Source organism: Pelecanus crispus, chromosome 2 (genome assembly GCF_030463565.1).
Source record: "Pelecanus crispus isolate bPelCri1 chromosome 2, bPelCri1.pri, whole genome shotgun sequence".
In the NCBI taxonomy this organism is placed as follows: Eukaryota; Metazoa; Chordata; class Aves; order Pelecaniformes; family Pelecanidae; genus Pelecanus; species Pelecanus crispus.
In genome coordinates this window covers 161,015,455-161,042,428 of record NC_134644.1, presented here as the reverse complement: position 1 = coordinate 161,042,428, position 26,974 = coordinate 161,015,455, and the positions used below count along the sequence as shown (strand labels likewise).

The 26,974-nt window shown below is 42.0% G+C and overlaps 1 protein-coding gene across 1 annotated transcript in view; it reads left to right on the top strand.

The window, feature by feature from the left end:
- Nucleotides 1–26,974, top strand: part of SNTB1 (syntrophin beta 1) — a 115,254-nt gene that overhangs the window by 41,769 nt on the left and 46,511 nt on the right. The window contains exon 2 of the mRNA XM_075705687.1: nt 18,900–19,116. Within this exon, the coding sequence (XP_075561802.1) occupies nt 18,900–19,116 (217 nt within the window). The remainder of the gene's footprint in view (nt 1–18,899; nt 19,117–26,974) is intronic.

Here is a 26,974-nt window from a genome sequence, read left to right as displayed (position 1 = left end):
GAAAGGGAAGATCTCCAGGCATTTCCTAAACCTGGAAATTCCTAACTTTCCACAGCAATAAAATATTGCGTATATCAGTATTCCCAGTATAGCACATGCTTAATTTCTAACCTCGTAAATGGACAGTAACTTTTTCAGATGGAGATAGAGGTCTTGCCTTTGAAGACAGGAACTGAAGTCCTGTCCACACCATCTCATGGTGTACCGCAGTTCTGCAGCTTTCTTCATTTAATGTTTGCTTTGCAGCCGTGTGCGTTGGAGGCGCACACTGTAGTGTAGAGGCTGCGATTCTGTACTTTCTTATCTTTAAGTAAAAGGTACAGTTTGAAATAGCTTATTCCTAAAATGGTGTGCATTTACAAGAATGTATTATTTTTCTATAGACTTCAATTTTTTGATCTGGTTATTCTCAGGGTAAAGGCTGAAGAACATATTTTCTACGGCTGAGATTCCAGGTTTATAAACTATGTCTAAGGTCTTTAAATATTACGGATATATTGATTTATTTATTTTGATGATGAGTAGGAATACACATGTGGGAATATGCTGGCAGAATTTGGTCGTGTAATTTTTCTCTAACACACTGAGAAGAAATGAGCTAAACTTTTTCTACTGCAAGATATTTGGAGCCTCTGTGTGCTTATTGGGCTTTTCTAAGAGAAACAGGTTTTTTCATTAATATTGTGAAGAATTTGAATTTGGACATTTGTTTTTTCCTCACTGGGTCAAAAATGAGAACATAAAAAACTCACAAAAGTCTCCTCCTCCCATCCCTCACCTCCCCTGCTCCTCCCTCCAAATTTACTTCCATTAGATTTAGGTCGGATTTTGTTTAGTGGGTTTCATTCACTGTGGTGGGAATTGGACCCCTGCACCGGGAGCAAACTTTATCCTCTTGATATTTATCACAAGAAGACTGGGTAGCCTAAAATTAATGGTCTGAATTTTGTGAATGTGGCAGTTGACTTCATGATGCAGAAACGGAAATCTAATGTCATACTATTTAAGCCTGCTTGTTCTCATTTATTTTTATTTTACTCAGCTATCGGGGATACACATAGTGTCCCATGGAAATGCTCAAGGAAGAGCATGAAGGAAACTGGCCAGGAATAACAGCGATGGTCTCGATATCACCTGCATTAGAGGCCAGATCATACCGTATTGCATTGCCTGGCGACAGGCTGACTGTACCACACTTACACTGGAGGAAAAGCAAGTTTTGAGGAGCATGTTTGGAGGCTCTGCGATGTTTGCTGTGCAGTGCATTGCAGCTAAATCAGGCATTCTGATGGCTGTTTCTAAGGAGGTACAGTATATTGTCCAAGGCTTGAGGTGTGTTTTCCTTCCTCCTGCCTCTCCAGCTTTCGGCAGGGTTGCTTGGACGGCTGTAGTGTTTGCAACCGAAAAGCAAGACAGACTTTTTTTCATCCTAGAAAACATCAGGATCGTATCCCTGGAATGCTGGGCAATGCAGAAGCAAGCCAGAGGAGACAGTGCTTTGCCTGAAGAGATCAGCATTTAAAGACGAGGTGTGACAAGTGTGTGTAACTGTTGATGGGAATAAAATAGGGATGAAAGGTGAGAATAATAGTGGAAGACAATGAGCAAGCAATTACACACACTTAGTTTTGTGGAATTACTCAGCCCTGACCTACCTAATTGGTTGATGATAGGAAACAAATCAGACAGTAAAATAGAGCTAACCTCTGCTCTTCCCCCCATTAGCAGTTACCAGCTGGGAAAGCCCTGTAGGTTTTGTGGTAGAAGCAGAGCAAAGGCACAAAGCGGTGTCCTTAAAAAGGGATATAGTCAGGGCATCATAAGCACAGGACAGCAGGAAAAGAACATTTAAATCAAATGCTTGTTTGAGGCTGCTGAAGGACTGTAGAGTGTTAAATAGTGCATTGTGTAGGAGAATAAATAGGAAAAAAATCAATGTTTGTGTGTCTATTTCTGAACTGATATTTCTGTATGTGATAGATGGCTGGAAAATGCAGCATTAATGAACATGTTGCTATCGTGTAAGTAGTTGGGGCTTTTCTCAGTGCGTGCCCAGGGCGGTGAGCAGGAAGGCCTGAGTGGACCCAGGAAGTGGGGGGGGGTGTGTGTGCAAACTCCGTTTCCTCCCGCTTGACGAGCAACTATTGAGTTTAAAGAAAAACAATGACGCTTCTAAATGTGGTAGCCCATGCCAAAGGAGCCTGCTTTTTGTCACAGTGCAGATTCAGATGCTTGACTTCAGACAGCTGTAATTACAGCACAGGGGTGAGGGGGGACAGGGATGGCGGAGCGGGGCCAGTCCCTGTGTGCTTGGGCCTTCCTTCCTCACCTCTTCCCTGGGAGAAGAGGCCCTGGTGCTACAAGAAACATTTTAGGAGATTTGGGAAATGGCTTTTAATCAGAAGTGTAGGGACAAGGCGGTAGCACAGCCCATTTTCTCCTCAGCCCTGTTGTTCAGGAGGATCTCATCTACCAAGATGACCCTGGTCACAAATTTCGGGGTAAATATACCTGCTCGTTCTTGAGCTTGACTGGCAGGTGTCAGCCATACGCTCCTGGTGTATATTTTAAAAACTGATTATTTCTGATCATAAGAAGGAAATAGCAAGATCATTAGAAGTGCCACAGAGGTGGGGGGATGCATGGCTGCGAGAGGAGCCGTTGGTGGCCTGTTGAGTTAGTCTTGCTGGAAGGTGAAACGTGGCTTAATTGCATGAGGTTTTTTTGTTGTTGTTTTTTTTCTTCTCCTGAAGAGCCTCTCGAGCTTTCCATCTTCTGAGCACAGCAGGCATCTGCGCGATTACTGCGGCGTGATGCAAAGAGACGGGGGGGAAAAAGCGTTGACTGGGGGATCCTGGCAAACATTATTTAAACCGTTGGAGAAGTGTGGCAGATTGACTCCGCGACCGTCACTGCTGATAATGCCGCTCATAGAGCTTGTCAGCATTCCAGCTTCACATTTTTATAACCGTTTAATTACTGCCTGTATTGAATATAGCTGGAATTCACCATTGCAGCTAACTCTCTGGAAGTGTACTGTAGACTATAAGAAAGTGGAGAATATCAAGCAGGCAGCCAGGCTGTAATGAGTTTGCTCATCCTGTTAGGTAATGTCTCAGTAACAGCCCCAATAACAATTCTGTTTGTTCTGTGTTTGGGGTTTTTTGTTGTGGGTTTCTTTTTTTTTTAGGATACCGTGTCCTTCATTTGATAAAGTTTTTATTTCCATTAAATCCACAATCCCTTTCTAAAAATTTAATTCTAATCACATATATTTTGTCTTTTACTTTCTTTTAGCTTCCTGTGCATGACAGGGGTGAGGGTGGGCCATGGGCATGGGCATCTCATTGCTGTTTTATCGGAGGCTTCCCTTTGCATGGAGGGGTTGTGGAGCGGCGCAGACCTGCTGCCACAACTTGGTCTGACTGTGGTGGGTTACTGAGCTGCTGTGAAGTGATCTGAAAACACTGACACGTAGTGAATGCTCTGAATGCTGTAAACAGATTTTGTCAGGGAGGCAGTATTTCTGTGTAATGGTAGATAGAATTTCTGGCATGAACGTGTTGGCGTCATTCATCGTAGTTCAACACGTAGCTCACGGGATGCTTCTGCCCTTGCTGCTGTGCTTTCCCATAGGGACAGCTCTGCAAGCTGCAAAACGCAGCCCAGGAGCTTCTTGCAGTACCTGCCCCAGCACGGGTGCTGCCGGGGTGGGAGAGGTGCTGGGGTCCAGCATCAGCTTCTGCTCCCTGTGTGTGCCCACTTGTGCACGGAGCAAAGCGGCAAGCGGGCCAGGGCAGCCTGGCCCAGCAGCAATGTTTATCTCTGTGCCTTCTCTTTTCCCTCCTTCACCTCCTTTGCAGCAGAGTTTAGAGGCTGCTGTTGTGGGAGGGAAAGGGTAAAAGGGAAGGTCAGGTGTTTTGGGCAGGGAGGGGAGAGACTGGCACTCTCTGGGGTGAGTGGAAGAGGGATGTGCAGGTTGTGCCTGTGGGATGGGAGGGAGGCAGGGAAGGGGCTGGGGCAGATGCTGGCATGAAGGGGAGACTGCTGCTGATCAGTTCCTGGTGGAAGAACAAATCCAGATTTGGTCCCAGGGGCTGAGAGGGTAGGACCACTGTGACCAGGTAACAGCTTCTGGAGGAATGGTGAGCCAGAAATCTCTAGCTGTATAACAGCATCCTAGGATATGGCATATGCTGAGGAGACACATGTATATGTGTATATATTTGCAAAGATCTATGTATTACTATATATGTATATATAGTTGCTCTGTTGCTACTAAATTGTCTCCTTAACACTTTTGTTGAAGAGGGCTTTCTGGTCATTGATCTTAATGTCACTGCTTGCTAAGCACAAACCCTAGAAGCCGCAGAGGGTGAGCTGGGTCTGGTGGTTGTAAGCTAAACTGAGGTGCAGGGATTGTGCTGTCAGTCTGGAAGAATTCCATGAATCTTCTAGTCCTGCCTCTGAAGGAGATGATGATTTGGCCCTTCAGTGGGCTGAAACAAGACAGTGCAATATAAATGGTGTGAAAAACAGTCTTGAGGGAGCTGAAGTGACTTTACTGGCACATACTTCTGAACTGGTCTGTCATCTTTGCAGTTGATAGGCTTGTACACTCTCTAATCTATCATGCATTTAATAAAAGAGTTACAGAGTAACCCTTGGTTAAACAAAGAGCGTATACAGCACTCCAATATTCTCAGCTCCTACTTTCTGGAAACTAGTGGGTCATAAGTTTCTGACACTTCCTGTGGTAGAAGAGGTGTAAATATCACAGGCATACCTCTGCCATCAGCTAGCTTAAAATCCAGTCCCAGCTTCCCATCTTCTTTTCTTAAATGCAGTAACCAGCCAGGCAGATTGGTCTTGGGGTTCCTCAAAAGTTTTGTTCAATCTGCCATCAACTTTACTTCAGCCTCTTGTGGGCTCTGCAAGGGGAGCAACTACAGAAGTGGTCTTTAAAGGGTTGCAGATGAGCACGGTATAAATATTGCATTGTTTATCAGTTTCTGACATTTGCTGAAATCTAGAGTTTCAAAGTTGTCCTTTAAAAACTGGAGCACAAACCTACTATGGCAATAAGCCCAAAAGTCAGCTTACTTATGTGAGCCATCTCTTCAGAGATATGTCGATAAGACTCTGATGGCCTTTGGTGTGCAAGATGAGAGAAGAGTCACCCTGATGGTGGGGGGACAGACAGGCAGGTGTTTGTGATCTGCACTGAGGCACAGTCCTGTACGGCCTAAGTCAAAACTTTTTTCCAGTGGTTCCATTTGGGATATCTCTTGGTGAACTGGGCTGCAACAGCTACTCATGCATCTACCTGCTGGGGTTAGTTTTCCTCTCATTTCCCATTCTTGCCCTCTTTATAGCCTATTCACATCTGCAGCTTTGACCATTGGACCTGAGCTAATTCCCATTGAAGATGAACCCAGTGACTTTGGCAGAAGTTGTAAGTGATGCTGAGATCAGAAGCTCTTTGAGGCAGAAATTGTTCCTGATTTTTTTTTTTCTGTGCCGATCTGTGTGGCTGTTGGAAAAAAAAAAAAGAACTGATATCATCTGATTGTGCTCTCTGCAAGTAGCAAGAGAGACCTGCCCTTGAACTAAATAAAGCAAAGAAGCCTGAAGCAGTTATCCCTGTTGTGTATCCCCCAGCCTCTAAAAGAATAGATCTGGATGGGAAAGTTGTGCTTCCAGCTCCTCTTTTCAAAGGTACTCCCACACTGGAGCGTAAAGAAAACCAGTTATACTAATGGCAAGCATGCACATAAACCATTCTTTGCTTTGTCTGCCTTTGCCTTGCAAGCTTGTTTTCTTTTGGAACAGAATTATTCTCAGGACTTACAGGACAGACATATAGAAAGGATTTTTCCCCTTTTGTGGGAACTGGCCTGCACACGTGAGGCCAAGCCAGCAAGTGCTGGTCTTTTTGCATTACATGTGTCTCAAGACTAGTCCCCCTGTCCATACTGGCTCTGGTGGGCATCCTCATCTGGCTAGGTGCTCCCAGTTGCTTCAGACAAACCGGTTTATATCTATGTCTATATCTATGTCTATATCTACGTCTACAGCTATATCTATCTATCTATTGGCAGAATTCAAGCAATGACTCCAGTGTAAAAATCTGTTATGCCTGAGATAGTGCTGAAAGTTTAAGTCTTGATGGAGTCCCTGCATGGGAAGCAGCAGTAATAACAACACAGGGCAAATTGTTGCCACTATTAATTACAAATGCATCCTAGCAACTGTATCACCCTGCTCATATTTCCTTTTCTTCCTCATGTTTTTCCAGTGTTTTTTACAAACAGTGCCTGCCACCGCTGTCTCTGTTACAGAGGAATACAATACAACTGTAACAACACTGGGAGATACATGCATGATTTTTACCGTAGGCTTTTCTGCCTGCTTATTTCCTTGTCATGTCCCTATTATCTCTTAACTTGTACGTGATTTCTAAGCTCCTTGGGAGGGGACCAGCTTTTTATTCTGTGTTTGCACAGCATCTGAGGCTGTCATGCGCCAGTTCGTCACTAATCCTGGTAAGTGCTCCAGTAGTACAAATGGCAACTAAATTTGAGATACAAACAAATTAGCATTCTTCTCACCGATTAAACAAACGGTTTTCTCTGTGATGATTCGAAACGGAGTTGCATTTCATTACAGCCATTTGAAGCTCAGCTGGGAATTGCCAGTTTCTTTTCCAACCTCCATTATCAGCCTCCCATGCTAGTTGACCAAAAAGTACTTGGCAGGCGGTTTGCAGACTCTGAAAAACAATAGGTTGTACTATTTTAACCTGGCTTTGACCTAACCTGGAACAGTCAAAACTGGCATTTGGCATAGTGAGGAAATGTGTTTTGATGTGCCGAGTGAACTGCACTTGCCGTTCAGCAGCTGCTGAGAGCAACCTCTGTCCGTCTTGTCCTACAGAGGGGTGGGGGGGCCACTCTGGCCCCAGCATCGGCGTGGTACCAGGCGAGTTTCAGTAATTCTCTGTAATAGGGCCTGAATGAAGCAGGGAATTACTTTGCTCTTAAATTGAAGATTAATATGCTTTTTTCTGGGACAGAAAACATTGCTTGTTTTCTGGAAGGATAAAGTGTCCGCTGAAACAGGATTATATTTACATTATTATTGCAGGGCCATCTGTGAAATAGGCTTTCGGTACTACAGTAAAGAGCCGTGACCCCTCACAGAGTTATCTTTTAAGCTGCATGCTAAACCCACGGGGACTTATGGCTCAAAGCTAATGGGGATTTAACTTCTCACTGAAAGGAATTTGAAGCCTAACCCTATTTAGATGCTCTTTGCTCTCATTGATTAAATGCCCAGTCCACTGCAAGAAACCTAATGAAATCATAACTATATGAATTTTCCATCTGAAAAAATGGATGCTGGGGGACACTCCATGCAATATTTATTAGAAGAGGAGTTTGATCTTAAAAGGGCATTTTAAATCAAAATGTCAATTCAAAGTACTATTTTGTTTGCAGAGAAAGAAATGAATTTGAATGAGAACGTATTTTTCAGAGCACAAAACCATTTCACAGAAAAAAATTCAGTTTCTGTATTGTGATCTTTAGGATTTTTATGAAGATTTTCACTGCTTCCCTTGTTCCCTGTGTTCACCAATTCATTTCTGAGATCCTGCCTGCAGAACAGTTTCAAATGATGCTATTTAAAAACAATAAACCTGCCAAAAAAATAAATGTTTTCACCCCAAATAGCATTATACAATGGAGATCCAGGAGGACCATATTCCATCAGGGGTCATTGGCATTTTTTTAAGATACAGTAACTACAGCTTCTCAGAGATGAGAACAGAAGAGCTATCATCTTGGTAAGAGACTTTGAGCTGCATAGAACCACACATGATGCCATGGTCCTGTGGCAGCACAGTTGGGTTTCAGTCATGGTCTCTTTGGGTGCTGCAATTCTGAGAATTTCCTGTGTTCGAAGTGCTGAGTGCTTTCTGAATACCTTTTAGCCAGTCTTAATAACTGGTGAGCTTATTCTTTAATTGTTGTAGTTTGTTGTTAGGGTTTTGCTGCCTTATTCCTAGACAAAACCCATAATCCCTGGGAGGAAAGGGCCCCATTCAAATGGAAGCCCAAGCGCTGAGGCACGAGCATGTGGCTTAATATTTCATGGTCCTTCTTTTTTTATCATCCTCACTAGACATACAGTCCTGCTTCCTTTTCTTCTTGAAATACATGGAGTGGTATGATGTGAGGTCTTGTCTCCCTTCCAGTGCCTCAGCAAGCAATCTTTCTGCTTCAGGTGGTTTTCTCCTAGCCTGTAGACCAGCCAGGAGATAGGTGTGGAGCCAAACCTCATTCCAGGCCTGCCACTTGCCTGTTGGGTCATCTTGCAAATGTCTTCGGGTGGAGAAGAGGCAGTCTCAGACTGTACTTAGACTTCAGACCAGGTGATCTTGAGCTATTGTTACACCACACTGAAATAAATAAAAATATAGTTTCTACATTATGTCCACCACTGACCAAAACTCATCCCAGTTCCCAATGATAGATTTAGGAACCTCCTTAGATTTGTGTTTCCTTTTTTTTTCCCTAGGTATATAGAACTCTTCAGACTACTGTACAGCCTTTCTTATGTCTCGTTAGAGAAGTTGTTGTGCTTCTCCTGTTGAACTGCAAACTGGTGTGGCAGTACGGCAATGGTGATGTTTGATGGAGAGAAGTGATTCTTGCGGGCTGGCAGTGTAGAACTGACTGGGTGCTTCCCCAAATTTACCTAACTCCATTATTCCCAGTTTAAATGAGAAAGGGAGAGAGAGAGGTAGGCAGGCACATGGGCACTCATAGGATTTTGCAGTCCAAGTCGCTGAATTTCAGTAGTGTTCACATTGTATTTATGTATGTATCTCTGTATCTGTCTATATTTACATACATAGATGCATATAGATGTAAGTATTTATAGAGTGTTCTGGATATGGCCGTTGGTCTCTTCTGTTGGAAAGGTTGCAAATTAAAGGATTCCCAAAAATAAATATTTGTATGGTGATCTGATGCCTTTCAATGGATAGCCCAGCCACAGGAGGTATGACAAGTTGTTAGGTCAGCGAGTGCCCTGAGTTTGTTCAGTTTCAACGCTCTTGGTATTGTCCAGTGAAGAATCAAAACAATGAACTTTGAAATTTTGGAAGTGATTGCAGCCCTGCTCTTGAAAATAAATCCTGGGGATCTTGGAAGGCCTTCAAGGTCTTCCTATAGGGAGAAGTCTGTAGGCATTGTGAATCCAGTTTTCATTGGCACTGGGATCCCTTTGGGTTGTTTAAAAATGAAAAGTCGTAAAGGGGTAGAAGTTAAATTTAGTGCTGAGAACTCTGTCATTGACTTACTGCATGACTTTGAGGAAGGCACTTTAACTTGCTTGTGTCAGTTTAGCCATCTGTAAAACAGGTACAATCATACACAGCATAATAATTTCCCTCAGTGAGTGCCATTTTCAGTCTATCCTGTACTACTTAATGATTTGTGTGACTGCTGAAATAACAGCATGCTCTAAAACCGTCATGCCCTTATGTATTTTTCACATAATCACTAGTGGTTGAAATATTTGTTCTGACACTTGAGATTACTCATGTAAATAGAAAAATTATAGCATGCTGGCGATGCCAGACACCTTGAATTCCATCTGAGTGTGTGGGTGATTGGAGAGGGATCTATAAATACTAACAGAGAGGGGGAACAACAAGCATGAGTGGCACACGAGAAATTCTGAATCAACTTATTCCTGAGATTTAGATAAAAGATTTTAAAATACAGTATGTCAGTATTGGGTAGCAGATGGTCCTTAGGAATCAGAGTACTGCAAAGCCACTGAAGAAAGGTATTTTGCTCCATTTCCCTGCTTTTTGTGAAGCCACATTTTTTGTGTTGTACTTTGAGTAGAGTTACAAGGAGTATGACCACCTAGTCCTAATATCATGTGACTAAAACCTCTTTTTTGATTTTTTAACTTATGAAGCATTCTGCCTTGGAGACAATCAGAAACTCCAGTTTGATTATCAATGAATGACTCACAGGTCCCACAATGCTTTTTCTCAAAATGTGACTGCTAATTTCCATGTTCAGCTCTCAAATTGCCGGTTTCAGATGTTTTCCACTTCCATTATGAAAGATTTGCATAGTTCTAATTGTAGAGTTCATAATGTCACATAACAATGTAGGAAATGAGCTGTGTCACATTTTACATAAAGATGTTGTTAAGTTGTGTAGCTACTGCTTGCAGGTTTTGACAGTAGTCTTTTTTAATTTTTAGTTTATTAGATAAGGGACATTTTTGCAATGTAGCTGCTCGCTGTTCTCCACTGAGTAGTGTTTCTTTTGAGTACAAGCTCTCCAAGATACTGCCAGTATCTCCTTCTAGCTCAAGCCAAAGCATCTCCTTTTTAACCAAACATTATACTTCTGGGGATTACAGAATATTTAAAAACTAAGATTTGGTTTTCAGGTTTTGAAGAGAGATGTCTGCATTTATTTTGAGGAAGTATTTAATATTTTTGGAAGAGAGGTGAATAGCTTATGGGACCTTGCCACTAGAATTCATGCATTTATCATTAGTGACATATCAAAACCCAGAACTGAATACAACCAATTTATTGAAACAGGAACTTTGAAATTTAAAATAAACTAAATCACCTGAAGGATACTGTAACTCATTCAGTGCAGTAGGTATGAGTAATGGAAATGATAATGGAAAGTATTGAGGAATGTCAACTGTCAAGAGTCTGTCTTTATTATTAATTTGCCAGTTTGAAATTTTTGTGTACCAGATTACAAACAACCTGTGACTGCTTTTGGTCACTCCATCAGCTCAAGTACTAGCAAGTGTCGTGTATTTAGGCCTCTGAACCAAGCCAGTGATCCAGCCTCATGTTTCATTGTGATTCTGTGTGACGGAAGTTCGTGTTTGTTTCATTTCCGTTACTTTTCAACAGAAACACAAAAATCTCACCTTGGCATTGAAACTAGTCCTGCTTCTTTCACCATGTGTGCTGTTAGCCTCAAACATGGACTTTATTATTAGAACCCCGTAATGTAACTCACAAAAGAGCTGGAAGGGGATGGTTAGCATTGGGAAATGCTGACTGCAAGCCAAGCTTTCAGGCTGTCTAATAGAGACTGGGGGGAGTAGGTTGTGTGAGTTGCTCGTGCTTACTCTATGTGGAGTATAAAACCTTGGCTTCACTGAGGAATGAAAATAGATTAATATAGGCTTTGCAGTTGACAAAATTAGTATGCCGTAGAAGATAAGAAAACATTGAGGTGCTGGAGCATTTTCAGAAAAGGGCAACAAGGCTGGTGAAGGGTCTGGAGCACAGGCCTTATGAGGAGTGGCTGAGGGAACTGGGATTGTTTAGCCTGGAGAAGAGGAGGCTGAGGGGAGAGCTTATCGCTCTACAACTCCCTGAAAGGAGGTTGTAGTGAGGTGGGTGTTGGTCTCTTCTCCCATGTAGTTAGTGATAGGACGAGAGGAAATGGGCTTAAGCTGCGCCAGGGGAGGTTTAGGTAGGAAATTAGGAAAAATTTCTTTACGGAGAGGGTGGTCAAGCATTGGAACAGGCTGCCCAGAGAGGTGGTGGAGTCACCATCCCTGGCAGTGTTCAAAAAACGGGTAGATGTGGCACTTGGGGACATGGTTTAGTCTAGTCTACCCTTGATTGGCTTAGAGTAGACTTGGTAGTGTAGGTTAATGGTTGGACTGGATGATGTTAAAGGTCTTTTCCAACCTAAACGATTCTATGATTCTATGAAAACATTTAAAGCCTTCACTTCCTAGAAACGTTTGCACTGAGGAAACTCAGAGTTGAAGAAGGGGAACATCAGGCCTGGGGAACGGCGGCTGAATCAGCCCACATCATAGGCAAAGTCTCAGGAAAAGTAACTGTCTGAAGAACTTTTGGTGTTACACAGAAGTATAGGATGACCTGGGAATGTAATCTCCAGCTCCACAAGTGCTGAAATCAGAGTGGGAAAGAGAGGTCCCTGGTGCAGGTGGGAAGGAGAAGGAAGGTCCCAGGTGGGAAGGAGAAGGCAGCTGCAGGGGCTGCCCGTGGCTCCTGCAAAGATTCGCCGCTGAGTTCCCTCCTACAGTTTCTTGACTTCTAAGATATCTTTGGTGGAGACTTGCATTTTTTGAGACATACTATGGATAACACAGTGTGGCTGGTCACTGTGCCGTATTCGGGTTACCAAAACCATGAGGTTTCGCAGACTGCACCCTTGCATGGCTTCCTGAGAGCAGCCCGTTTTCTTCCGTTTGATGGGGGCCTGGACATGCTGATACCTCGGTCTGCTGTCTGGACCGCAAGTCTCTTTACCTCATTTGCAAAGAAATCCTCTTAGCCATGTAAAATTGCTGATTGCAAGGTGCTTTGAGCAGGAACTGCCTTCATTTTTTTGGGTGAAAGCATGTGATGGTGCTTACAGCTTAATGTTGCTCTACCTTTTTTTATAGAAGCAGCTGCTAATTTAAAAGAACACAGTAAAGTATTCTTTATATTTTTAAAATGCAGTTGTTGATCTTTTTCACCTAGCCTGTTTGTAGCTCACTGAAAGCTTGTAGCCCATTTGAAGCCTGGTTGCTTACCAGCAGTCTTTTGGCACCAATTGCTAATGCCTTCCCTTCAGGTAAACTTTATCTTAAAGGCATGTTTGTCTCCTGAAGTTTCTCTTTCAAAACATTAATCTCTTCCAAATAAGAAGTATAAGTGCATACATTGAATGTACTTTAGAAAGGATGTTAAAAACCTTACAATTTAGATCCAACCCTGTCTCCTCGAGGGATGAAGCAACATACACTACATTCAGCTGAATTAATTTGAAAACAGCAGAAAATGGTAAATTCAACGTAGTCTCACTACAGTGCGAGAAATGGCCAAAGCATAAATGGGATTTGTATTCTTACAAGGTGTTTATTTTAACTAGTTTGTATCATTTCCCAGAGGTGGAGATCTGATGATGCTCTTGGCAGATCAGGAGGTTTACTATTTCAAATCCCTTTCAGCACAGGGGAAAGCAGATGGTGTTAATGGATGTTACTTGTCTGAATGTAGTAACAGATGTTTCTGTAGGAAATGGAGTGGAAACGCTCACAAGCAGCATTGTTGACTGGTTTTTGGTTTATGCCCACATTAAAGCTGTTGAAAGGGTCATGCGACACATCTTCATAGATGATCTGATTCATAAACTCTTTTCTGCAAGTATTTGGGTCTTTATTTCAGTGATGGCACCAGCAGCTGGACAGATTCTCATCTCATTTTTGTACACGTCTTCACTGTAGGGTGTGTGGTTTGCTTGAGTTTAGTGGAAGTTTGATCTCTAACATAAAACCTAGGAGGCAAATTCTGGTATCATGATACTGAATTAATTTTAATACAGTAGACCTTTCTCCAGCTCTGTTAATCTCAGTTCCATTGACAATAGTGTGAAATACTCTGCATTTATGTTGGCATTGCTTGGGCACAGTTTATAAATTTTATGGCAAGACTTCTCCTTTCAGAACTAGCTTTGAAACCATTTGGGGCATTTTGGTTCGTGCCTTACCAAAACTGCTACACTGGAAATTCTGTGCTTTAATGTTTCATCAAGCAAAATGACACAACAGTGCTGAGTGATTGACTTGCTTGGCTGATTTGCCCTTCTGAAGGCTACATACCCGCAGTGATTACTTCTAGGTTTTGCTGCCATCCATTTTTTTTTTTCCTGGGAGAGTATCACTTCAGCAGCTGTTAGATGCCTCTGAGTTGTTAACTTGGACTTGTAGTGATGCTGTCTACAACCTCAGAAGTGTTTGTCTTCATTTGTTTCCTCCTTTCCAGGTGGCAAATACATACTGGCAGGTTGGGCCTTCTCTAGCTCTGCATTAGCAGCTCTTCTCAAACCAAGAATAATTTTGGCAAGAAAAGTTTTTGTATGCCATGCTGCCCACAATACCCTTGCAGATGGTCTGGTGTACTCACTTCAGCACAGACAAGTCAAACAGCCCCTTCATACTGGAGAAGCTAATAAAATCAATTGATTTAATCACGTTCAATTTGTGGGCTTGAGTGACTCCAAAGGTTGATCCCTACATGCAGTCTTAAAACACCTTAAGTATGGTGGAGGACTTGCCTAGCTCCTTTTCTCTGGGCCATCTTTCACCCTGGAGGAAACCAGACCAGATGCAGATGGATTTATGGGAACTTTGGAAAACCTCTCTTTTTTGGGTATAGGTATCAGTAACGTTAGTGCATTCTTTGAAAACAGCCTCAAGAGGTTTCTGGGTGGTATTTTCGACTTACCTTTGGTAGTTGTCTCTGCGTACTTAGGAGAGAATGAATGCATGAAGAGGAGACTCTGTGCTTTTCCCCTGCAAAGGGGAATTCCTTGATCATCTTTCTTTGAGCAGATTCGGGCATGTTGTTCCTTTTGCTTTCATATTGTAAATGTACACATCCTGTCCTCATTCCTATAGTAACGAAGAGCTTTGCTTGGGAGTGCTGGCTTCTCTTCAGTGGTCTTTGTCTTCCCTCCTAGGAAACAGTTTGAATGTGTCAGAAGAGTCCCAGTTCCTCAGAACTGCGTCTGGCCAAGAACCTGACCAAGTTGGTCTGTAGTATTTGTCTCATTAAAAGCCTGCTTCTTTCCCCCCCAAAAGACCAAAGTCATCTGTGAACAGTAACAAAGGATTAATTGTGGAGACTTGGGACTTGGCAGAAGTGCCTATAAATGAAGTGCTTTTTTGGAAGCTACATTGCCTGTCTTGCAGATCGGAAAATAAATGCAAAGAATTTCAATGTGTATCAGTGGATTAATTCATTTGATTGCCACTTCCCTTCCTCTTCTCTTTGTGGGGAGGGGCACTCCGGAGATTGCAATTTTAATTGCTTGACCGCAGTTTCTAATTAGTGGTGCACCAAAAGGGCATGGATCATTAATTAGTACTGAATATAAGGATCTCTGAGTTTGAGCTATAGCATCAAATGGATGAGTTTAGACAACTCTCAACTGAAATTACAGTAAATTGAGTTACAATAATGAAACCATTAGAATTCTTTCTTAGTCCTTGCATGTTGGTTTCTATGTTTGCAGAGTACATTCTGGTGGTCTTAAAGAATGTAGCATTTTTATATAAATAGATATTTAATATTTATATATATATTATACATATGTATCTATTCTGAAGGCATATGTATATGTGCCTATAGAATAGTTATACATAACTCAGAGTTCTTATAAATGGCATACCTTATTTAATTTTATTAAGTGTTTTGGGGTTTTAATCCATTAGGTAGTTTCATTCGCTATATATAAAAATAGTGTTCTCTACAGCAGCTTTCTTTTTCAGTCAGTACCTGGATTTGTGCTACTGTATCCAAGGGAATACAGCTCTTGAGTGTAATGGTCTGAGAACAGAATATTATCCACATTATTACTTTAATGCCCAATAGTCTGTATCGTATTTTTTTCTGGTTTTAAAACTTGATGATGGAAGTGAATTGTATAACTTCAGTTATACATTAACATTGCTGCATTCAAGATTCTCAGATAGTGCAGTGTGGAATGGGAATATGCCTATAATACATACTGGTATCAACTTGTTTTCTGCCAGGTGGATTAAGAACTGGTTAATGGACAGACTGCAAAATGTAGACGTGTGGGGTCACCATAAATTGCCCTGTGTGTAGTAGGGTTACTGGTGCATTGGTATAAAACAGAGTGTTCTGTAGTATTTGCGTCCAGAATTAGGAAATAGGAAATAATTGCATCTGAACAGTGTGTACCTTATTTCAGCTAAATTCATAAACTAAGCTTTGGTTATGGACATGTAATTGTGGATGTTGATGGGGCAAATGGAAAACAGTGGCTCTGAAATTTAAATAATACAAAAAATTATACAAATGGATCAAGTTCTGCCACCTGTTCCACTCCCATATTCCATTTGTGCATTTATATGTATACATTTGGGGGCTTTTAAAATATGAAACACATTTGAGTATGCAAGAGCCATAAAGTCTGGTTTGTAAAACCCATCAGAATTCAGTGATGAATCCAGAGAGCTGTGCTTGTGTTTAGTGGGAAGTAGGAAGTAATTAGTAGGAAACTACTGAAATCCATTTTTTTTAACAGAAAACCTATATTCACTTTATTTTTTAATTCTCCTGTAGAATTTTGTAGGAAGATGGTGTTGAGCAGTTTACCAGTATATTAATTATTCATGTAAGTCTCTGGGGCTGAGCAACCATCTCCTGTTGAGAGTTAGTAGAAACTAGATGTCTGGGAGTTCAGAAGTTGGCAGGAGTTTTCATAGGACGTTTTTCCTCAAGGTAATTTTCTTGGCTTTTGCTGTGTTTGAGACTCAGTTTGTGGAAAGAGGGTTGTGTTTCTGCTCTCTCCTCGTGCTCCTGCTTCCTCTTTCACAGGAGTTTCTGAAACAGTGCAGCTGCCTGCCATGAGTTCTCCGGTGCATCGCATGGAAACTTGGCTTCTTGGCACATGGAAGGGATGGCTCTTTTCTTCTGTCCCTATCTCTGGGGAATTAAATTCACATTTTGTGTTCCTGTTTCAGTTTAGAGCCAAATTTTTCACTTCAGCTTCCTTCCTCCTCCTGCCCTTCTCTCCTTTCTTTAATTAAAAGATGCTCAGGTCGAATGCATATAGCTGCAGCTGAAAAAGGATGAAAATAGCACAGATGAAATAGCTACACAGATGAATAGCTATTGAGACCTGGACCTTTATTTAGCATCACATTTGCTGGCATGTCACTGTAATGGAGTTCAAAAGCCGACTGGGTTACTTTTTAACAGATTAATTAAAATCTCTAATTTTAAAGGGAACAAAATTTTGTTTGCAGTCAAACATGATTTTTACAGCTTCAGCTGTTTCTCCCATCTAAGTTAATGACAAAGTCATATTTGTTCAGTGTAAATGGGAATAGATTCACCACATCTGCATGTGTTCAGTCTCTCTGTTTCCCAAAGGCTATGAGTACATCCAAACTGAGATGCTGACTGCTAAAACACGTATCTGTATGGCACTGGCTAAAACTGCTCATTTTCAGTACTTTTGAAGATCAGGTAATTTATGGAGTGCCCAAGGACGAGCACTGGATTTGAGAATTAGGTGACATGTTTTTTTAGGTAATGGACTCCAGGTAGGTGTCTACAAAAAGAGCAAAAAATCAGTCTCAACACCCTTTGCCTTAAATAGTTTCTGAAAACCTGGTAGAATCCCATGCCAGCTCTTGCCTGAGCAGGGAAGAAATTAATTTCAAAAATTACTCAGAATAGTATGGGGCAAAGAAATTGAAACAGCAGTGTTGGGTAGGACAGCATTTCTGATAAATCACACATGATTCTTCTCCCAGAGGAATATCCTGTAAAATACCTGAACACAGAAGTCCTCAATATTGAGGTTAACAGGTATTTTAAAAAGGGGAGAGAGCAATGGCAAGATGTGCACTGAGGTGTTTTAGAGGAAAGGTGGCAATAGACACTCACAGAGCCTGGACTCTAGTTTTGCACAGGTGTCTCTCTTGGTAAAGCTGTTATGAAGTGCCTTGAAAATACTGCTGCTGAAATTATCTTATCTGTGGTTTTGACAGAAACACAGTTGTTCTTCTCCACTCCTCTGAATATTTCCCCTGCTGTCACTTTGAACTTAAAAACATCAGTCTGCTTTCCCTAATTTAACCTCCTTCACCACAATGCCCTTTTGTAATTTACCTATCTTTTTGTTATTCAGTCATTCCCAGCTTCTTCAGCTGAGCTAACGCGATGATCTGCACCCTTTCCTTGAAATCTTCTCTCACAGCATTTTAATAACTTCCCAAAATAAGCTCAGGGTGCTCCTGCCCTTTCAGTTCATGTCGTCGCTGTTTGAGTCATGGGTACAATCAACTGGCAATAGCCAGTTAGGCAGCCACAGCTGTGTACATTGGATATATACGTTTACCCAGAGTGCTTAAATGTGAAGTCTTTTCTTGGTTGAACTCTATCAGGTTTCTGAAGGAGAAGGAGACTCTGGCTGACAGATTTGCCAAGCATATGAAAAGCAAAAGCAAAAGTGATCTTGAAAATAACTCAAAAACAGGGAAAATGTTGCAATATTTGCCTGCATAAAGAGGGGAATATGAAGTATGAGTGTAAAAGAGGTATTGATTTTTGCATACATTAAGATCATTTGGGAATCCTAAATACACTTTTCCTATCCATACTGGAAGAAAGCATTGGAAGAGGCTGAGAAGAGATCTGATCTGACACCTCCACTCTTACGAAAGGCTTGAACTCAATTTTATTTCCCCAAGAGAAGGCTAAGAGGTGAACAGGTTTTTGTTTACTCCATATATATATGTACAAGTAGATCAGCTAAAACTGCTTCCCAGCAAGCATAAATAGCTGTTGAGATCAGTGGCAGGACATTGACAAGTATGAACCAGAAGCAAGATGTGAGTTTGCAGCACTGGGAGTGTCGCCGGAACATTTTAGATAGGGGAATAATTCACTGTCCCTTGGTTTAATGTTTTTCTTTAAAAAATTCCTTGCACCCCAGCCAGCTCATGGCTTCTGTACATAGGAATTGCTGCATGAGGACTTAAAACCTGTCGAGTGGAGGTCAGATGGCTCTCCTGGCCTTGCAGTAGCTGTATGTTCTTATTTCACCTATTCTGTTCTTTTCCCTTGTTTTACTCATTGCACCATACTGTGATGGGCAGCAGTCAGATCTCCATCTTCTGTATTTGCACAGCTTCCAATCCCATGATGCTGGATGAGTAGAAATAATAAACAGCGCTGAGGGTTGGTAACAGTTCAAAGGACTCACAGGGGATGCAGCTACTGAACATCCATTTATTTATTACTTTACTGTTTCTTTTTTTTTTCCCCATAGTGAAATACATGAGAGAAGCAACTCCCTATGTGAAGAAAGGCTCTCCTGTTTCAGAAATTGGGTGGGAGACGCCTCCACCCGAATCTCCCCGCTTGGGTTGTGCCTCTGCTGACCCCCTGTCGCAGCTTTCGCTCTCCATCCACAGAGACAAGAAGACGATACCCCTCAAGATGTGCTACGTGACGCGCAACATGACGGTGTCGGACCCTGAAAACAGGTGGGCGAAGGATTTACCTGGGGCTGGGATTTTGCCTTCGCGTTGAATTGCTGTTGACCTTTTCAGCGTTGGGGTTGGTGAGGAGGAGCTGGTGATGGGCTCTGGCCGCACAGAGCAACCCAGCGAGGCGCAAGCGAGCACCGGTTTGGGAAGGGTGGGTGGTGGTGTCTGAGCCATGTGGTGCTGGGTTCAGCTTTTGGGTTGTGCTAAAGAAACTCTTTTGTGCAGTAATCCAACGTTTTTATTAGAAACAGAATCACGGGGGTTTGTTTTCACCCTGATCAAGTGTCTGCTTTTGAAGGAAAAGACTAATTGGTTACCTCTTCCGGGCTGGCTTAATCTTATTCGACTCGGTTGCATTTTCTTTTTTTTTTTTTTTTTTATGAATATTATTTTAAGAATGGCCTGTTTTGTCCATTCAGTTCTGGGCATTAAAATCAAGAATAGGAGAAAAGTTCCACTTACAAGGCATTAATGGGAAATTGCTGTGACTTCTTGGTTTTTTTCATAATGTTAAAAATAGGATGAGCTTTTACCAGCCCTTATTTATAACACATGTGGAACAGCTGCACCACACCAGCACACTCTCTGATCCCTGCTCTAACAGCTGCTAATAAAAAAGGGACCAGTCAAGTCAGTAATACAGACTGATTCTTTCATCCAAATAATGGCCTTTTTGTTTTTCTGCAGTGTGCTTGGCTTGCCCAGAAGCTGGGTGTAATGCCTTTGATTCTCAGCACTTACGTATAGGCATAAATAGAAGTTACATTTTCATTTGCAGAGAAGGATAAGGAGAAGAGGGGAGAGCAGAAGGGGTTTTGGGGAGGATGGGTTCCCCTGTAATCTCTTGCAATGCAATTTAGAAACTTTATCAGTATCTGTGTAATTTTCCTTCTTTCTTTTCCATATTTGTCTGACCTTCTTTTAAGGGTTCCCCCCCGCCTCCCCCCGCCATGCTTTATTGTTTAGTGTTTCTTTACTTTGCTTCTGCTCTTCATCTCACCAAGTGGTTACCACCATAGTCAGTGATAACTGACCACTACGCAAGTGCAATCATAAAACAGCAATTACCCTAGCAGTCTTTCTCAAGTTTAAATCAAGATGGTTATTGATATGGGTCACTTTTTTTACATATATCTACGTAGTTTAAGATACTGAGATTTGACAGCTGTATCAAGCCTGAGAGTTTGTGGTTCTCTGTGCCATAAAGTGTATTTTAAAAATGCTCTTGCAGGTTGCATTATTTGAATCAGCACAATGTAACAGCGCACGTTGGCTTCATTCTTTCAGCATTTTTCCCTTCTTTTTTTGACCATATTGTAGTTCTCAGCTTCTGTCACTCTCCTGGTCCTCAGTTTTGTTTGAAGGCCAGGAGGACTGGTTCAGAATGACACACACTCGCTGCTCATGATACTTCTGTGATGGAGCTAACTTTTTTGAAGTGTAGTACAAATATGCGTGTTCTTAGGTGTTACTAGGAAGTAGCGCGTGGGAGAGTCATATTGCTTATTATCATGGTTTTAATTTTGTGTTACTGTCATTTCCTGTGGAAAGAGTGACTTCTGATTTTTACTGTAGTCCAGCACAGTGCAGTGTATAGTCTAAGCTGGATTTTTCCATCCAAGCTCACAGTATCTAGCTAGCTCATCGTGCTAGCTGCAGTGTAATAGTAGCATCCCATCCATTCAAGTCTTTACCCATTTCAGGGTTTTTGACAATTCTGAATACTGGAACTGATATATTTCCCAGTAGAAATGCTATTACAATGCAGCAACCCTTTCCCACTGGAATATATCCCAAGATAGTAATCTGATTCCACTAAAAATAATTTGATCTTCATTCACAGCAGAGCCAAACCATGTCCTTACATGCTTATGACACTTCTGTTTTATAACCCAGTGACCTGACACACATAGATCTTATAACTGATGGTGTCACTTTGCTGGACGGCTTTAGAAGAGCACCGCTGGCAGGCTGCCAGAGCATATGATGGCCGTAAAAGGGCTCCTTTGGACTACAGCTGAGCTAATTGTCATCTAAGACCAAGCAAGGACATACAAAGCATGATTTTTCCAGTGTAGATGTTTCTCCAGTGCAGGCTGGAGATCATGTCACAGGAGCTTTGTAGGACCGGGCTGAACTGGTTTGACGTTCAGCATGAGAAGATACCTACCTTAAAGGACCCAGGAGGAAATACCTGCTTGTTGGCACTGAATCATCCTCCAGTTCTTAGAAAGCTGGGGTGAAATGTGGGTTTAACAGGCACGGAGGAAGTTACGCATCTGTTTTTCCCACCAGAGCTGGTAGTCCTGTGTAGGATTTCTGCTTCTCCTTGAAGACTGGCCGCAGTTAAGAGACTCCTAAGTCTGTGTCTACCCTCAGATAGTTTGATGAGCCTGTTCTTTCAGAGCAGGAGTGAAGTTTGGTGCTTTTAGAGCCAGAGGTTCTCAGATGTCTCCTTCACCTAACCTGCCTGTGGGTTCACTCTGAAGGACTTAGGGAATTGTCTTCCTTGTTAGCTGATTAAAACAGCTGTAAGATACCAAGGAGAAAATCCTCAATACAAACCAATGTCAAGCCTCAGTATGTAGAAAAATATTTTTTAATAGTACAAACATGGCAACAGGAGAAAAGATGCGGAGCATCATAGTGGCATCTATGTCATTCTCCTCTAGACACAGGGGCCGTCGTTATATTTTAGCCTGAAAGAAGCTAGATTAAAATGATTACCACTTAAATCTGTCATTTGCCTGCTTTTTCACTGATAAGTGTCCTTCTCAGTGGCAGTGCTAGAGGTTCATGCCAGGCCTCACAGGGGAGCATCTCCTCTCAGTGAAAGGACACGTGGGAATGGTCACGGCTAGTAATACCAATAAGCAGTAAATCTTACTGCAGTGCAAAAAGCTTTTCATCAATTTCTGGTGATGATATTAAGGAATAGGAGTGGAAAAAAGGAAACACATCTCTGAGGTGAAATTAGTTCTGTTGGTGCTTTTAAAGTCTTGAGTACAAAGGTACTTCCTTGTGCAGCACAGGAGACACAACGCTCCCTGTAGGAATGTGGCCACGCTGCGCGGACTGAAAAGGTTTTTTCTTCTGCTTTTGAAATGACCCTAAAGTCCTGCTTGTACTTCATTCAGCCAAATGCAGGAAGTGTGGGCCTGATCCAGCCAGCACTTAGTATGCACAGGTCATGTTTTTCCAGTGTCCAAAGCAGTGTGATCCTTACAGGGAACTTCAGCAGGGACCCAGTCTTAAGGATTCAGTTACTTGTTGGCAGGATTTGGCCCTCTGATGGGAAAGGTTTGCTTTGGTTTTGTAGCTAGGAAAAATGAGCCAAGGACAGATTCCCAGCAGGGTGGTGCCAGCTGCCAGCTGCACGCAGTGGCAGCACTGCAGCAAGTACAGGTGCCGTTCATAGACTTCACACCGAAGACACAGAGCAGCAGATAAGGAACTTCCCTTATCTGTTGTCCATTTCAGGCTTGGACTGAGGATTATGATCAGAAGATAAAATTCAGCAGGTACATTTTAAAGGTGGTAGAAGAACTATGCTGGAATGCATTCATCCTGGGCTCTGTGCGCTGAGCTGCAGATGGGAATTACCTGAGCTTCCCCAGACGACAGGGAGGCGCGAGACAGACTGAGACCTGCTTACTCCAAAGGCAGCTATAGACTTAAGCTGCTTCTTTGCTTATATATATTTTTCTTCTGCATTGGGAAGTACTTATTCACTGAAAGAAGTGTTTGCAAGATTTATTGGAAAGCTGTCGCTCCCCAAATTTATTTCCTTTGCACACATTCTTTTTAAAAAAAAATTCTTACGTTATTTACTAGTATGTCAGTAATGCACAGTAACAGGGTCAGTGAGATTTAACATTTTGAATTGTAAGTGGTGTATAAGCATGTAATTTATGTAAGCATGAAATATCCCTGTGTGATTCTGAAATGAAATTTCAGAATCTTAAATATAAACCAAATTCTGGTGAATTTGGATGTATTTGCTTTTGTTACAATAAGGCATGAAAACAGAAGTTGAAACTTCTTTAAAATAAAAACTGAGTTTCAACCAGATTTAATATGACATAGTAAAAACCAGTCCTTGTGCCACAAAACTTGAGCCATGAATGCTGGTAACAAACTAAAAAGTTGGGTCTTTTTCTGTTACCATGTGTTGTAGGTGGGCAAAAGAAAGAGAAAGGACTTATGTATGCATGGGGGATAGAGCAAAGGTAAAGACACTATAATGGGTACATTACTAGTATAAAAAAATCCCTCTCCACACCTCCCCAAGGAATTTGTGCCTTGCTCCTCATGCTGTTATTGAGCTGCTCTCCAGCTGTAGACAAAATCTCTGAAATGGAGAGACCGTACTTGATTCGCAGTGTTATTGTGAGCTACAGCTTGAGATCCTTGGATGAAAGGTTTATAGCACTTAATTATCATTATTGGTACAGACATGTTTTGCTATTTGAATATCAATAAGTCCTTTGAAGAAGTCATTGAGCCTGCTAGAGTCAAAGCCCTGATTTATATCAAGAATTTTTGTTACTGTTGTTTTTTTCCTGGTGGGCTGTGTTTGTTATCTGTTTAGATTACTATTAAACTAGGGAAGAAATCAACAATCCAACATTAAAGCAAAGCAACTTGAAAGGATGTAATTCAAGTCCAGAAAAGAACAAAAATTACGATAATCAAGGTGAAATGCTGGTTGACTCTCCTCTCACCCTTAAATCACCCTGTTGTGCTAGGTTATTGCAGTGTGCACGGTCTGTCATAGAAGGATGATCTACCACTGTGAAGCCCTTTACATCCTTGCCCACAAAGTGTAGTGAATTTAAGATCAAGGCAAATGTTGGTTTTTAACCTTAGCTCCCAACTATTTTACTGTTATGGATCCATGTAAAATCGTAAATTGTATGTAAATTGTATGTTAAAAAAAAAATATGTAAAATTGGATGCTTCTTGTCCTGTTCTTGTTTATGGTACTGTAACTGCTAATCTGCTCCCCAATTCTGCTATTTACTGGCCAGGATGAACAAGTAGGCAGCACTTGAGATTTATCTACTGTTCTTTCTTTTCAAGCTGAGAGAAGTTAGGTGATTTAGCTAAAAAGGCATTTACAACATCCCCTTCAATGCCCTGAGGCTAGAAGAGGGAAGAAGCTGGGGTGTGGGGGAGAGGAGTGGAGTGGTGGGATGGATGAATGGGCGATGGGGAGGGCCTCCTCCTCCTCCTTGATACATTAACATGTGCTCTCTAAGAGCTGCAAATAGGTCATCAGGTTTGCTTTTGGTCATACCAACTTATATCTTAGCCTCATTTTCTTCTCAGCCTTCTTAGAAGGTCACTGAGATCAGACACCTCTATAGGATTGTCCCTTCTGTAAAGAGTGTTTTAGTCTCTTTTTGAGTCAAATCACCAGCTAAGCTTTTTGGAAGAAAAAAAAAAAACACCAAACAGCTCAAAGGCCATTTTCTGCAGAGCAACCTCAAGGGTTTTTTTACACAAACACATCAACAAACTACATTGAACTTTGGATGTTCATTTACTTTTATTTACTTCAGGTTTAATTTTTGTTCTGTTAAATCATGTTAAAATAGCTTTCTAATCTCCTGAGGATTTGCTGTAGTATCTGGGTGACAGTATGAGAAGTTAATTGCTCGGGGAGTGTGCCAGGATTTGGGGACACAGTGGAAACCACTGAGTTTTCCTGCAGGGTATTTGAGATACCAGTGTAGAACTGGATAGCTATGGTATGTTGTGACTGACCTTCAATCTGTGCGCGTCCTGGTGAATCTGGGATTAGTCATGTCTCATTTTCTTGAAAAACAAGTTGCATCTTTTCCTCTGACGTAATGACGTGGGGCTTTCTCCCCTCCCCATCCTCTGGGCCGGACAGGCAAGCTTCTGGTGTCCTCCAGCACAAATCAAAAGGGAATGGGCAAAGCTCCTGCATGTGTTACTCAAAAAAAGTGTCTGTGCATGCATGCAGATACATGAGTGTAAACAAAACTTTGTGTGTGCATGTGTGTCTATGTGTGAACGGGACCAAATGTGACCTGACAGGAATAAAATGTGTCATGGTGAGTGGGTGGTGAGGAAGGATGTGCGTGGTGTGGAGGTGGCAGTAACCGAAGCTGGCAGAATGCTTTCAGCTGGATTTTGATCAACAAACTTTTAACCAAAGTCCTTCTTTTCTGTGAAAATATTTAAATAATGAGTTAATGGAGAAAAAGAATATATGCTGGTGGGGTTTTCTGTTGTATTTTGGGGTTTTTTTCAGTCACTGCTTCAGTTAGGGGAGTTTTGAAAAAGTCAAATAATTTTGATTTTTCCAACTAGCTTCAACTGTAGAGGATTGAGCTGAGGAATAGAAATAAGAGCAAAGGAACTGGAAATGAATTGGGGAGGGGGAACAAGAAGAAGAAACTGCCTTGAAAAATGCATGGAGGGAAAGGATGAGAACAAATTCAGAAAAGGTGATGGAGAAAGAAGCCAACCAACAAAGCGAAGCAGTGAACCAAGAGAGTGAAAACTGCAGCAGACTTTACTTAGTGAACATTTTTGCAAAAAAGAGAAAAATCAAAGCACTGATGAGATGGAGAAGGAGAAATGCCTCAAGAAATCTGTCACAGACGAAAGGGAAAGGAAGAGCAATATGCATGCTACAGGGCAGGACAGAGGAGGGCAAGCAGTTAATCATGTTTTATGTGTGTCTGTATGTAAAGGTATGTAAGTGCTGACATCCAAGCTACCACTAAATAATGTTGGAGAGCAATTTTAACACCCCTGAGATGTGCCAAACAAAAAAAGTCAATATGCAACGGTTTCAGTTTCCTGCCATGCTCCTTGTCCCCGCGGTCTTTGGGTTATGGCTTGGAGCCAGTGACAACCTCAAGACCCATTTTCCTGCCTGGCTGTTGTGCTGTGCTCAGTGCTGGGCTTTCTCTCCCTTATCAGTGGGTCTGCAAATTGGATTTCAGTCTTACAGCTCCGATCTGGCCTGACCTGTTGTTAATCAACGAGCAGGATTTTCAGCTGGTGTATTCAAAGCTGCTCTCTCCTGCTCCTTCTGTAGTCACTTGTGTTGCAGCACATTGCAAATTACAGCCACAGTGGGAGCCTCGGGTGATGGGCTGCCAGCATAGGTGCCCAAGCTCAGAGTTGGTAGGTGCTGAGGCTGGGCTTTAGTGCTTAAGTTGTACACAGAGATATTGCTATTTTAACACCCTGTTGTCACTTCCAGCTTTCACATGCATTTTTGCTGATGGAAATTCCTGTTTTCCTGTCGTAGGAATCAGGGAGAGTTACACTGAAGTTGTTATTTCTTCTCATCACTTACATAGAGCTTTTCCATTGATCTCCGAGTCTATTCGATGGGAAGATGAGTGTACTGCCAGTAGTGAAAGTGATGGGAGGTGACCCATGCCTGCCGTCCCCAAAGAGGCCAGCAGTATCTCTGGAAGGCTGGCTCCCAGGTGGTAATCTCTCCCCAGCGCTCAGAGGCCAATAATTGATCCAGAGGGAATTTGTGAGTTTGTTGTCGTGGTTGTTGAACAGTCTGGCTTCTGTTTTGCTTCATTTGGTGACAAATCAGTCATCCCTGGAATTTCTTGATCATGGAAGCCAAAAAGTAGGTGTATAAAATAATGAGACATTGAGACACATCCTGCTGGATGAGGTGGACGTGCTATTTGTCTCTTCCAGCGAGATTTTCTCCCGTGACAATTCATCTGCAAGACAGAGCTGATCTATCAGCAGCCCTGCTCATTTGTCCTGTTGCCCTATTAATTTTCATCCATGCTCATGGATCATGTCCCTTTCTTTCCCCTGGGTCCTACTACAGTGCTGCCTA